The sequence below is a fragment of the Stegostoma tigrinum genome, chromosome 11 (genome assembly GCF_030684315.1).
Source record: "Stegostoma tigrinum isolate sSteTig4 chromosome 11, sSteTig4.hap1, whole genome shotgun sequence".
In the NCBI taxonomy this organism is placed as follows: Eukaryota; Metazoa; Chordata; class Chondrichthyes; order Orectolobiformes; family Stegostomatidae; genus Stegostoma; species Stegostoma tigrinum.
In genome coordinates this window covers 25151291-25164183 of record NC_081364.1, presented here as the reverse complement: position 1 = coordinate 25164183, position 12893 = coordinate 25151291, and the positions used below count along the sequence as shown (strand labels likewise).

At 40.9% G+C, this 12893-nt stretch overlaps 1 protein-coding gene across 7 annotated transcripts in view; it reads left to right on the top strand.

Moving 5' to 3' along the window:
• Window positions 1-4983: 4983 nt before the first annotated feature.
• The window catches only part of raf1b (Raf-1 proto-oncogene, serine/threonine kinase b), a 92836-nt gene continuing 84926 nt past the window's right edge, over window positions 4984-12893 (top strand). For 2 of the 7 annotated variants that reach the window (XM_059649842.1, XM_059649843.1), the window contains exons 1-2: window positions 5227-5839; window positions 10039-10128. Coding sequence is in view for 2 of the 7 variants with exons in the window: in XM_059649840.1 (XP_059505823.1) it covers window positions 5073-5080 (8 nt within the window). In the remaining 5 variants the exon portion in view is untranslated. Of the gene's footprint in view, window positions 5081-5226; window positions 5840-10038; window positions 10129-12893 lie in introns of those variants that run through there. The other 5 variants (XM_059649840.1, XM_059649839.1, XM_059649841.1 and 2 more) reach the window with 3 other exon arrangements.

Sequence of the window (12893 nt, the reverse complement as noted above, 5' to 3'; positions counted from 1 at the left end):
CGTGATTCATAAAGATTTCTGTATGTGGAGACTTCAACAGCACACCCTGAGGAAGATCAGAGCAATAGTGACAGCAACATCTAAATTCCTGTATTTACCATCTAATGTACAGATGACAGAAATTACTATTAGTTTCAAAGTGAACAGTGGCGATGTTGGAGATGGTTACAACTACAAAAACTAGCTAATTGTGATCTGATGTTATGACATGAATCCTATTATCTAATCAATTTGCATCAGAGCAGAATCTAACATATCCTCACCCAATCGTAGTTCATTCACTCAGAATAAATCCATTGCCATTCAAATTATACTATTATGACATGAAAAACCCGAAAAGCTCATAAAACCAAATAATTAAGTCTATGGTAAAGAGTTAAATCACAATTCCGATTTCCCACTTAATTTTAACAACACCAGTATTACTCTTTCCTGTGAAATCGGGAATCGTCGCCATTTGTAATTTGATCACTTCAGCCATGTTATATTTGTTGCACTAGATGGCAGTGCAGTCCAGTTTAATCTCTGCCTTCCACTAACATTGATCAGTTTGAGGAAGCTCAAGCTATATTTAACTTTCAGTTTCCTTCTATTAACTTTGTAATCCTGAAATTCCTATTAAAGCATCTTGTTTGAATCCATGTTTGAACCCCTCCAAATAGCTTTTGCCCTACTATTGCACTCAAATACTTCATAACAAAATTAGAAATGGCGTTCTGTATGACTATGGCAATGGTAAACAGTCCCTCATTACACTTCCCTATCTGTTTGCAGCCTTTGACACATTGACCACACTATCCTCTTCAGTATCACTCCAGCATCATCTTGCTGGGGGGGACATTATTCTCTACTCCCTATCCACCAACTCCACACACTCTTCCTATTTGATTCTGAGTTGATCATATACAGGTAATGTCATGAAGACTGCCCATTTTCACTTCTGTATCACAATTTGGCTCATGTGTCCATTCTACCAATAAATTCCCACCCCAGTCTTTGTTACTGTTTTACTTGACTATTCCAACACACACCTTGTCAGCCATCATAGCCTCCAAAAACTTAAATTCATCTGAAACTCTGCTTTCACAAAAATATAGAAAATAAGAACAGGGGTAGATCATTCAGTGCTTCAACATAATTATGTCCAATCAGCCAACTCGGTAGACTGTTCCCTCTTTCTCCCCATACTATTTGATCCCTTTAGTCCTATGAATGTATCTAGTTCCTTCTTGAAAACTTTTCATGTCCCAACGTGTACCAAATTTGATTCGACTGTAACCTTTGTGCATGCTAGCCCGCATAGGTTTCTGCTTTTTAAATTCTTATCCTTGTTTTTAGATCCCTCCTTCATCTCATTGCTCCCTAGCTCTGTAATCTCCTCCCATTCTCCAAAGAGCGCAACCTCCAATTCTTATCTCTTGAGCACTTAAAATTTTCATCACTCCATCACTGATGATTGTGTATCCATTACCAAGATCATAAAACTTTTTTTTCATTCATTCATAGGATGGGCATGTCATTGGCTGGGCCAGCACTTATTGCCCATCCCTAATTGCCTTTGAGAAGGTGGTGGTGAATTGGCTTCTTGAACTGCTGCATTTCATTTGGTTAGTTATACCCACAATGCTGTCATGCGCGCAATTTTAGGATTTTGGCCCAGCGACATTGAAGAATTGGCATTATATTTCCAAGTCAAGATGGTGAGTGGCTTAGAATGGAACTTACAGGTGGTGGTGTTTCATGTACCTTCTGTTGATGCCCTTCCAGGTGGTAACATTTGTGAGTCTGGAAGATGTTATCTAAGGAGCCTTGGTGAGCTACTGTAGTGCATCTTGTTGATGGTACACACCACACTTACTGAGCATCGGTGATGGAGGAAGTGAATATTTGTGGATGTGGCACTATTGAAGCAGGCTGCTTTGTTCTGGATGGTGTTAAACTTATTGAGTGTTGCTGAAGCTGCACTTTTCCAGATAAGTAAGGAGTAATCCATTGCATTCCCGTTTTATGCTTTAGAGGTGGTAGGCAGGCTTCCCTCCAGGGAGTCAGGAAATGAGTTGCTGCAGGATTGCCAGCCTCTGACCTATTCTTGGAGCTACAGTATATGTGTGGCTACTCAAATAAAAGCAAAATATTTCAAATGTTGGAAATTTGAAATAAACAGAAAATCCTGGAGAAACTCAGCAGGTCTGGCAGCATCTGTGGAGGGAGAGCAACAGATTTAAAGTTTCGAATAAAATATCATCATCAAATCCCTACAGTGTGAAAGCAGGCCATTCCCATCAAGCCCACACCACCACCCCAAACAGCAATCCCACCCTGACCTACCCCATCCCTGTAACTCTGCTTTTCCCATGTCTAACCCACCTAGCCTGCACATCCCTGGACACTATAGAACAATTTAGCATGGCCAATCCACTTAACTTGCACATCTTTGGACTGTGGAAGGAAACCCAGCCAGACACAGAGAGAATGTGCAAACTCCACACAGACAGCCAAATGAAGGTGGAATCAAACCTGGGTCCAACACACTGAGGCAGTAGTGCTAACCACTGAGCCATCATGCCATCCTCTGTTCTGAAGAAGAGTAATATTAGACTTGAAACATTAACTCTATCTCTGTTTCAACAGATGCTGCCAAACCTGGTGATTTTCTCCAGCATTTTCTGCTGTTATTTATAAGGGTAGTCGAGTTCACTTTCTGGTCAAAGTTAACCTCCAGGATGGTTATGTTTCCTCCCTAAATCACATATTTCCCCTCTTTCCTGCTTTAAGACAATCCTTAAAATCTACTTAATATCTCTCGTACATTTCTATGTGTAGTTTGTTACTACATTTTGTTTGATATACACCAGAAAAATTATGTTGGATAACTTAGTGCAGTAAAGGTACTAATAAATTAATGTTGCCATGTTTTTTTTATTCATTCACAGGATGAGGGTGTTGCTGGATATGCCGCATTTATTGCCCATCCCTAATTGCCCAGAGGGCAGTTAAGAGTCAACACATTGCTGTGGGTCTGGAGTCACGTGTAGGCCAGACCAGGTAAGGATGGAAGATTCCTTCCCTAAAGGTTTATTCATGTATAATCAATTACATATCGAAACCGTATTGAAAGATTGGTTGTGTAGTTAGAAAATTGCCTCAGTTAAACATTTAAACATAATCAACAATAGGTACTGGCTCAGTAGCTTTCTTTAAAATGACAATTGTGGCCCAAGAAGTCTGTACTGGCAAAGATATACTAAATCGTCACTTTCCAGCACTAAAGGTATTGTAATAACTATGTAGTTATATATCATAATATGCACTTGTTTTAAGGCTGTTCTGTGTTCAATCATATTTAATTTCAAACTTATTGCATGGAAGTTGACATTTTAAAAAGTGCAAGTCAGCATCTCTTTACAACAACGTCATAATAGTAGCTTGGATTCATACTGATCTCTATTTTAGCAGAGATGAAAGCAGTATTGGACCTAGAAAATCTTTGGAGTAATTGAATCTGAAGATGACAGTGGTGTGAACAAGAGTTTCAGCAGAAATTTCCTTTTTGACTTGACCAGCGTGTAAATGGATTACATAATGAATTGGAAGTAGATGTCTTTCTGACAGAAGGAAGATACGTTGAAAGCTCAGTCCAGCAATGAATAGGATAATAAGGGTCTAAACAGTCTGATAAACCACGAGACAGTTACAGTAGCTCACTGGAGTTGCACTATTAATTGTCACATTAACACATTATTTTCTTCATTATATCTCAAGAAAGTAGCAAATATAATCAATCAAAATGGTGGATGCTGTAAATCAGGAACAAAAACAGAAGTTGCTGGAAAAGCTCAGCAGGTCTGGCAGCATCTGTGAAGGGTCACTGGACCCGAAATGTTAACTCTGATTTTTTTCTTCACAGATGCTGCCAGACCTGCTGACGTTTTCCAGCAACTTCTGTTTTTGTAGCAAATATAATCATTTTATTCAAGAAGGAGAAAGGCTGTATGTAGACCAAGTAACGTGACATCTGATATCTGGAAGGCATTGGAATTATGAAAGGGATTATACCTTAGAAAAACATGAAGTAGTCAGCAAGAGTCAACATCATTTCATCAAAGAGAAATCATGTTTAGCCAATTTGTTGGAGTTCTTTGATGGAGTTCCATGGTCTGTGGATAATTGTAAACCTGCAGATGAGCTGGACTTGGATTTCCAGATGGCATTTGATAAGGTGGCACATAAATGGTATTTGCAGAAAATAAAAACTCATGGTGTGTAATGCATTGATAGAAAACTGACTGGTTGGCAGAAAATAAACAGTATGCATAAATAGGGCTTGGATGTGATAAGTCTTCCAGGTCAAATCCTGGTCTTTGCCTGAGCCTAAATTCATCAGATCCCAATCTTTCATCTACATGGCCCAGTTCAATTATCTTCTCTTCTTGATCTAAACTGATTTACTGGCATACCACAAGGAATTGACTAACGTTCTGTGCAATTGAGAATTTTAAATGTTTACTTAGATAAGAAATTTAAAGTATTAGACAAAAAGTTTGATGGGGGCAGCAAAATTATTTGGAATAGATTTGTTTTTTCAATGAGGAACCGTTTAAAAGCAACAGTACAACTGCAAACAAATGCAAAATGCCGTAGATGCTGGAAATCTGAAATAGAAACTGAAAATACACGTAATACTCAACAGGTATGAGTTCTACACCTGAGTCCAGAGTGGACAATGTGATGCGCCGAGGTTCCCAGCGCAAGGCGTCAAATTCACTTTGAAAAGCGGAAAATGGTGCCAATACTCAGCGGTTCAGGGCTGATTATAACTGAAAGGCTGGCGTATCTGCCCTCTCCACCTATACTGATTGACCTGAGTGTGTCCTCAGCATTTTCCGTTCGTGATCAGATTTCCAGCACATGCTTTTTAAAAAACATATATAAATGGTCTTTAGCGTGTTCAGCTGCTCAGTTGGACTCTCTGAACAAGCCAGAGACGGACACAATGATGTTATAATTGTTTTTTTGTGCGTGTCAGGGTGGTTGTTTCGACCGACAGCTACAAGACACTCTCATTTCCAAACATGCCGAGGTAAGCTAACAGGATGGAGTGGTCAAATGACCTCGGTGGAATTTCACTTGCTATTTGCAGTGCAGTGTCCCTAAAGCCTGGCAACAGGCTGACGATGGCTGTAAATCCACTATCTTATTTCAACTGTCTGACGTCATCCAAACTCACATTTCTTAACGTTGGAAGAGCAGAGAGAAAACTTTAATGTACTTTGCAAATTAATTTACCAAACACTACACCTTTCTCTGACTCATTTGTCTTCGGTGTGAGGGAGACTTTTATTGTTCTATGTCCGTCTCCAAGGGTCTGAGGAACTTTTTGGTGTTTATGCTCCTCTCACGAAAAGCAATGCATCTTTTCCAGTGCCCGTGACCTGATAGTTGCTTCTCTTTAGACCGTGTGTGAGTGCCGGAGCAGGTATTTAGCTCCCATTCAATGGGGTGGGGGAGGCGAGTTTGCAGACTCGCGCAAATGGTTTGAGAGGACGACCGTTCTCCTGCATTGGAATCGCGAATATCCTAGCTCTTCCGGCATCCTGCACGCAGGGCTGCGATGTGAACGGAGCCTGTGATCGCAGCAGTTGGCCAGAGTGTGTGGGAACCAGTGTGCAAGTGGGGGAATATGATGATGTCAGCGGGCGACAACTTTCTCGCTTAGTTATGGCGGAGGTCAACTTGAGAGAGTTGGCCAACCTTCGGATCTCCAACACGGCAGCGGGGATCGGCGCCGAGTCCTCACCCGGCTCCCTCGACCTTTAAAGGGACAGCGATCGGTGAAAGTGTGAGTGCGGTTGGGTGCACTGGGAAAGGGTTAAAGCCGCCGTTTGTTCCCTCTTGTCTGGTTTTATTTTGTTGTTGGTTGCTGCGGGTGGCTGTCCCTCTTTGCAGGAGGGCCCAAAGCGTCGAGCTTGTAGGCCGGTCCCAAAAATATCTGTTTTCTTTTAAGTTTTCCTTCCCCACCTTCCTCGACCCGAAAAGACTGCTCGGCGTAAGGCCGTTTCCCTCTTGGCGGTAACACGCAGCGACCATTGTAGAAGTTGTGCACACATTGTGCAGTCTGTCTGAGTGCCCAGGGTCAGCGCGATTGCTTTCGCCTCTGTTACACTAACTCGATCTATTGTGCGCTTCACATCTTTTCAAAATCCACCGAGTTCGGAGGAGGTAGTGCTGGTGGCGGTGGCGGGGCGGGGGTAGGAGGTGGTGGTTGGACCAAGTAAACTCAGAATATTTCGAGGGGCACAGAGACAGAGAGAGACAGAGAGAGAAAATAAAAATGGTCTGGTTCGCCCACACGATATTTATTCGAGCAAGAACACCGTCAACACACGCCGGGGTTTCATTCGGTTGAAAAATCCAAACACCTCGCCAGTGACTCCACTCCAGAGGGTTGTCACTCTCGCTAACTAATCTGCCGTGTGACTGTGAGAAGGTTTACTTGTTTCAAGTGAGCGGAGAGAATTCTCACGTGTACGATTCAGAAAGCATTCACGCGTGTCCTGAATGACACACAGGCACGATGGTGGTGGTCTGTGACTGTATGTGTGAGTGTCTGTCTGTACGTGGTTTGGGCTGGGTTTGGTGGTGGGTGGGGTTGCGAATTTTCACCCAACTCTTAGGCAAGTGGTTCTGTCGTGCGAGGCTTCCAAAAGGGGGAAACACCCATTCTGGAAATAAACTCCAGACGTAGAGATCCTTTCGTACTAATCGATCATTAACTGAAGTCTTTGGATGTAAACCTGGATCAAACAGATCGAAGCATGATAATGGCAGTGCGGTATCATTCTTTCGATCACTAGGAGCCAGACTTCCTTGAAACTGCCGAAATAGCTCTAAGCTTTTTTTTTAAGTTGAAGGCAGTTCAGTCAGCAGGCCCACAAAACATTACACCAGTGTAAATTCTACACTTATTCTATCCACTTATGCAGAATCCCTCTCGCATGCTGTCGATTCACACATTTTTATATAAAACAACACATTGCTGTTTGTTGTTGTATCCAGTTTAATATGTTTAAAAATAGGTAAATATTACCTCCAGTTTCAGGCAGTTTGCTGATAATTGGCTACCAGCACTTTCTCCTGCGTAGCATTGCTTGCAATTGAGATTTTGATATTTGGTAAATGTATTTTTCTGGTATTTACACTATAAAATTGAAGGTAACACAGTAAACATTGAGGCACACATAAAATTAAGTGGAAACTCATTTGAGATTGAGAAGAGTGTACCTTTTATTTTGTGAACTGGAAGTACAAAAATATAAATCTCCCAGAACTGACCCAAACCTGTCCTTGGTCTTCAGTTTTGGGAATCATTTAGAGTGTCTGTGTTGATTCACATATCTGTTTGATAAGACACTCAGGATGTAACACTGAAAAGTATGGTGTCATGTGACTACCACAGTGATGATTCTGATTTTTGTCTGTAGTGATCCCTGGGGGCACCTTTCTAAATGGATGTGGGAATATTGTGCGCCATAGTACACAATGGACTATCTCCCTACCACTCCTACGATTATTTGTGGGGTTGAACAAGAAAACATTTTGTAATTGGGATGTTTTATTTGTGAATGAAATATCAACAATCTTTCATAACATTATATATCAGACCAGGAAATGTTGGAGGACTATACAAAGAGATCCACTGTGTTTTGTGCTGTTGATCTGGCAAGCAATCTGTACACAACAGCCTAAAATACACCACCAATTCTGATGCTGTCCTTGCTTAAATATGTGAGAATGGAACTGCAGAAAGACTGGTATTTCTTTGTGTGACCCTATGAATAGGAGTTACATAAATTTGCATTCAGTTACTGTTCTGTGAATAACGACCCATAAACAACAGTCACTGTTTATGCTGGTACAGCCTTGGGTAGGTCAATTGTAGAAATAAGGTCACACTGGGAAAGACTTATCTAGATCTTGACACATAACAGGTAAACAATGCAGGAATTTGGATGTTTGTAGGAGTACTTATTTCACCATAGGTGGTAACTACTGCATACATAAAATACATAGAATATAAATAGAACGTGGTATTATTCCACAGCTGGCTAAATTTATTGGTCAACTAATTGTGTTTATAACTATAGATCAGTACCAATCTAGCACTTATGTATATAGGATATCTTGGCAGTCTAGGAGTTTAAGACGATAGTGGGTGAAGGAGTAACCAAAGATGAAGAAAAGCAATAGACAGTTATCAGGGGAGTATTTGGTATGTTCAGGGTCTAGGTGCTTATGGTGAGCAGCAAGGTAATGAATGGCTAAATATAAATCTGAAGGGAAGATGAAAGCCTTACAGTTAATTCTCAAGGACATGGCTTATTAGTGAAACTTAAGTGATAATGGAGAATTGGGCTTTTGTGAGTAAAACATGTTGAATCACAGGCTATGACTGCATAAAAACAAAGCAGGAATGAATAATTTAGGATCGTGGTTGCCAGACTTTGCTGAAACAAAATCAGGATTGACCAACAGAAAGTTTTTATGTTGGAAACTCAGTAGGAAATGTAACACATGATTGTGATTCTTACCAAATTTGAACATTGTTCTGTTAAGTCATTATATTTCCATTTATAGCTGATAGAGTAGTGTTTCTGCTGATATTGCATATCCAGATTGGCATGTGATGGTATATTTTTAGTACTGTACGGTACATGGTGTCACATGTCAATAGTTTAAAGCCTATTGTGTATAATAAAGTGACGTTCAATCACCACTGTTGTGTAGTCCTGTTTTCAGAGAGTAGTTCCTTTTTCGCTTCTGTTATTTTCTGTAATTATCACATTGATAAAGATGTTTTGGAGTAATTAGTGTCATAGTCAAAAAGAGCAGGAACAGCCCACTTGGTCCAACTGCAGTTACCAAATTACATACTCCGATCTTTCACATTATCAGATTTAGGCTCATCCAAAACAATACTGTCATATCCTAACTCACATCATCCCTGTGCTTGCTGAATTTGATTTGCCCACTGTCCCCAAGTATGCCCATTATAATATTCTTACTGTTGTTTTCAAATTGTTGTTTCGCTGCTCCCTCTAACCTCTTTGAGTTTTATAGCCTTCTGAGAACTCTTGCATTTTGCCAGCTCTCACCATCTATCCACTCCCATTCATTAGTGATGTGGCTTCAACTGTTTGGACCATAGGCTAGTGAATTCCATCCCTAAATCTCTCCACTTCCCATTCATTTAGATCCCCCTCGAAACCTCCTCTAATTTGAGCAAGTTTTTTGTTCTCTTTATGGATGACTGATTTCATCCTCTTTTCCAAATTCCTCTGCAGCCTTGTCTCCCAAACTCTGTGGTCATCAACCTACAGCTTTCTGAGATATCTGATCTTTTCTAATTCTGGTCTCTTACGCATTCCCCATTATAATTCCTCGACCATCGGTGGCCATGCCTTCAGTTGTCTAAATTAGAAGCTCTGGAAATCCCTCCCTACACTTCTGAGTCTTCACTTTCCTTTGTTAATGGTTTTTTTGACACCTACCTTTTTGACCAAACTCTGGTGTAATAGCTTTTGTAGATTGGTCTAGTATTTTGTTTATTAATGTACCTGTGAAGTGTGTTAGGGTATCTCAATATGCCTAAAATTTGTTATTATTCTGTGTTTGATTACGCTCTAGAAAAGAGCCTCGAGGTGTTAAATGAAAGTTGCTGTTGCTCAGTTTTTGTATATTTCACAAGCTTCAGTTACTATGTAGGAATTGGAACCATCACAAATGAAAGCAAACAGTTTTGTTTTAACATTGAGGAAGACAAATTTATAATTACACCCTGTTTTTATCTTGAAAGAGTTTGGAAGAGCAATTAAGCCTAGGCTTTTCAGGCAGTAAAATACTGGCTGTCATCCAGAGGAATGACTGGAACGATTGAGAGATTTAGTAATAGATTTAGATTTATGGCAGATGGGTTATGGGTGGGAACTTAGTTGTCATTGGTCAGGCATTTGAAATAGGTTTTATTTGTTATCTTTTTAGGTCAATGATCTCTTGTCGGTGAGTTCTGATGAAAGATCATCAGCTTGAAGCATTAATTCTGTTTCTGTCTGCATGACAGTGCAAGACCTGGTGAGTCTGATCCATCTTCTGCACTTCTATGCTAACACCTTCCCTCCTTCCCAGAACAATGAAAGGATTCCCCTCATCCTCACTGGCTACTCCACTAGTCTCCACATGGAAAGTATCATCTTCTGCCATTTCTGCCACATCCGGCAGGATGTTACCACACAAACCCATCTTTCCTTCTCCTCCACTGTCACTTTCAGCGGGGACTGTTCACTCCATGATACATTGGCCCACACTTCCTCACTCCTAACACTTCATAGCCAAGCAATTGCAGAAAGTGTTACGCATGCCCAATCACCTCCTCCCTTCCCTTTCTCCAATGTCCCAAACCTTCCAGGTGAAGCAGCCTTTTACTTACAGTCATAGAGATCCTCAGCACAGAAACAGACCCTTTGATCCAACTTGTCCATGTCAACCAGATATCCTAAATAAATCTAGTCCCATTTGCCAGCATTTGGCCCATATCTCTCTAAATCCGTCCAATTCATATACCTATCCAGATGTCTTTTAAACATTGTAATTGTACCAGCCTCCACCACTTCCTTTGGCAGCTCATTCCATACATGCTCCACCCTCTGTGTGAAAAAGTGCTCCTTATCGCTTTTGAAGTTTTCCAGTCCCACTTGGAACCTATGCCCTCTAGTTTTGCACAGTACCATCCCTGGGAAAAGACCTTGTTTATTTACCCTATCCATGTCTATCATGATTTTATAAACCTCGAGAAGGTCAACCCTCAGCTTTCGATACTCCGGGGAAAATAGCCCCAGCCTATCCAACCTCTGTCTATAGGTCAAACCCTCCAACATCCTTGTAGATCTTTTCTGAACTCTCTCAAGTTTCACAACATCCTTCATATACCAGAGAGACCAGAATTGTGTGCACTATTCCAATAGGGGCCTAATCAATGTCCTGTACGGCTGCCACATGACCTTTCAACTCCTATACTCAATCCGATGACTAATAAAGGCAAGTGTACCAAATGCCTTCTTCACTATCCTATCTACCTGCGACTCCACTTTCAAGGAACTATGAACTTGCACTCCGCGGTCTCTTTGTTCAGCAACACTCCCAGGACCTTCCCATTAAGTGTATGATTCCTGCCCTGATATGCTTTTCCAAAATGCAGAAACTCATGTTTATCTACATTAAATGCCATCTGCCACTCCTTGGCCCATTGGCCCATCTGAACAAGATCCCATTGTACTCTGAGGTGCCCTTCTTTGCTGTCTACTACACATCCAATTTTGAGGTCATCTGAAAACATAATAACCATATACTTGTATTTCTTTCAGTCTGATTTACTGTACTCACTGATCACACTCTGTCTCTTTTATATTGGTGAGTCCAAGCAAAGACTGGGTGACTGCCTTGTGGAACATCTTCACCTTGTCCATAATAATGAACCTGACCTTACATTTCAATAGAGGTAGTAGGTTTCTGCCAATGCTGGAGAACCTGAGATAACACGGTGTGAAGCTGGATGAGCACAGCAGGCCAAGCAACATCAGAGGAGCAGGAATGATTTCTGAAGAAGGGCCTCGACCTGAAACGTCAAACTTTCCTGCTGCTCTGATGCTGCTTGGCCTGCTGTGTTCATTCAGCTTCACACCGTTTTATCTTACATTTCAATAAGCCATCTTGCTCACTCGTTAACATTTCTCACCTGGGCCTGCTTCACTGTTCCATTGAAGCACAACGCAAACTCGAAGAACAGCACCTCATTTTCTACTTAGGCATATTATAGCATCCAGGACTCCAATATTGAATTCCACAACGTCAGAGCCTGATCACATGATGTCCTTCATTTTTGTTATGTTTCACAATCCCCTCACCCAGTCTTGTTTGTGCCTTGTTTACTTTCCTCTCAGTAAAGAACATCCATTTTCCCCCTTTCACTCTTAAATGTATACCCAGTTTACATCTCTATTTCTCTTTCACCACAATTAGTAACCCCTTTACCTTTTGCACATGGCCTCCACACCATCTATCCTTTGGCTCCTTCCTCTCTGTCAAAAGCATAAGCACTATTTTCCAGTGTGGAGCTGGAAGAACACAACAGGTCCGACAGCATCAGAGAAGTAGGAAAGTTGATGTTTCGGGTTGGGACTCTTCTTCAGAACTGATCTGAAGAAGGGTCCTGACCCGAAATGTTGACTTTCCTGCTCCTCTGATGCTGATGCTAACGCTGACCTGCCGTCTTCCTCCAGCTTCATGCTGTGTTGACTCTGACTCCAGCATCTGCAGTTCTTGCTATCACCGAGGACCATTTTTCAACCCTTTTCAGTTCTGAAGAATAGTCATATCAGACTTTAAATGTTGACCCTGTTACTGTCTCCAAAGATGCTGCCAGACATGCTGAGTGTCTCCAGCGTTTTCAGTGTTTGTTTCTGATTCCCATCATCCACAGTATTTTGCTTTTATGTTGCCTAAGTAATGTTTTCATTTTTAGTTTATGAAGCAACAATTGAAATTGGATATTATTACCTGGATGTAAATGTTGAGAAATCTACTTTAAACTTCAGAATTATTTATGTAAGTTTTCTAACATTGATTGCAGTATTCTATTTACTGATCACTTAAATCGCTGTTTATTAGCTGAATCTTAATTTCCAGCGAGATTGAAAAGTGACTCTGAATGAGAGTAGATAATATTGTTATTGGTAACACAAATTACCAAGAACATAGTCTCCTCACATACAGATGTGTCTTTCAATAAAGAGGTATCCTGACATTTAATATGAACAGCCCATTGAACAGTTGTCGTTTTT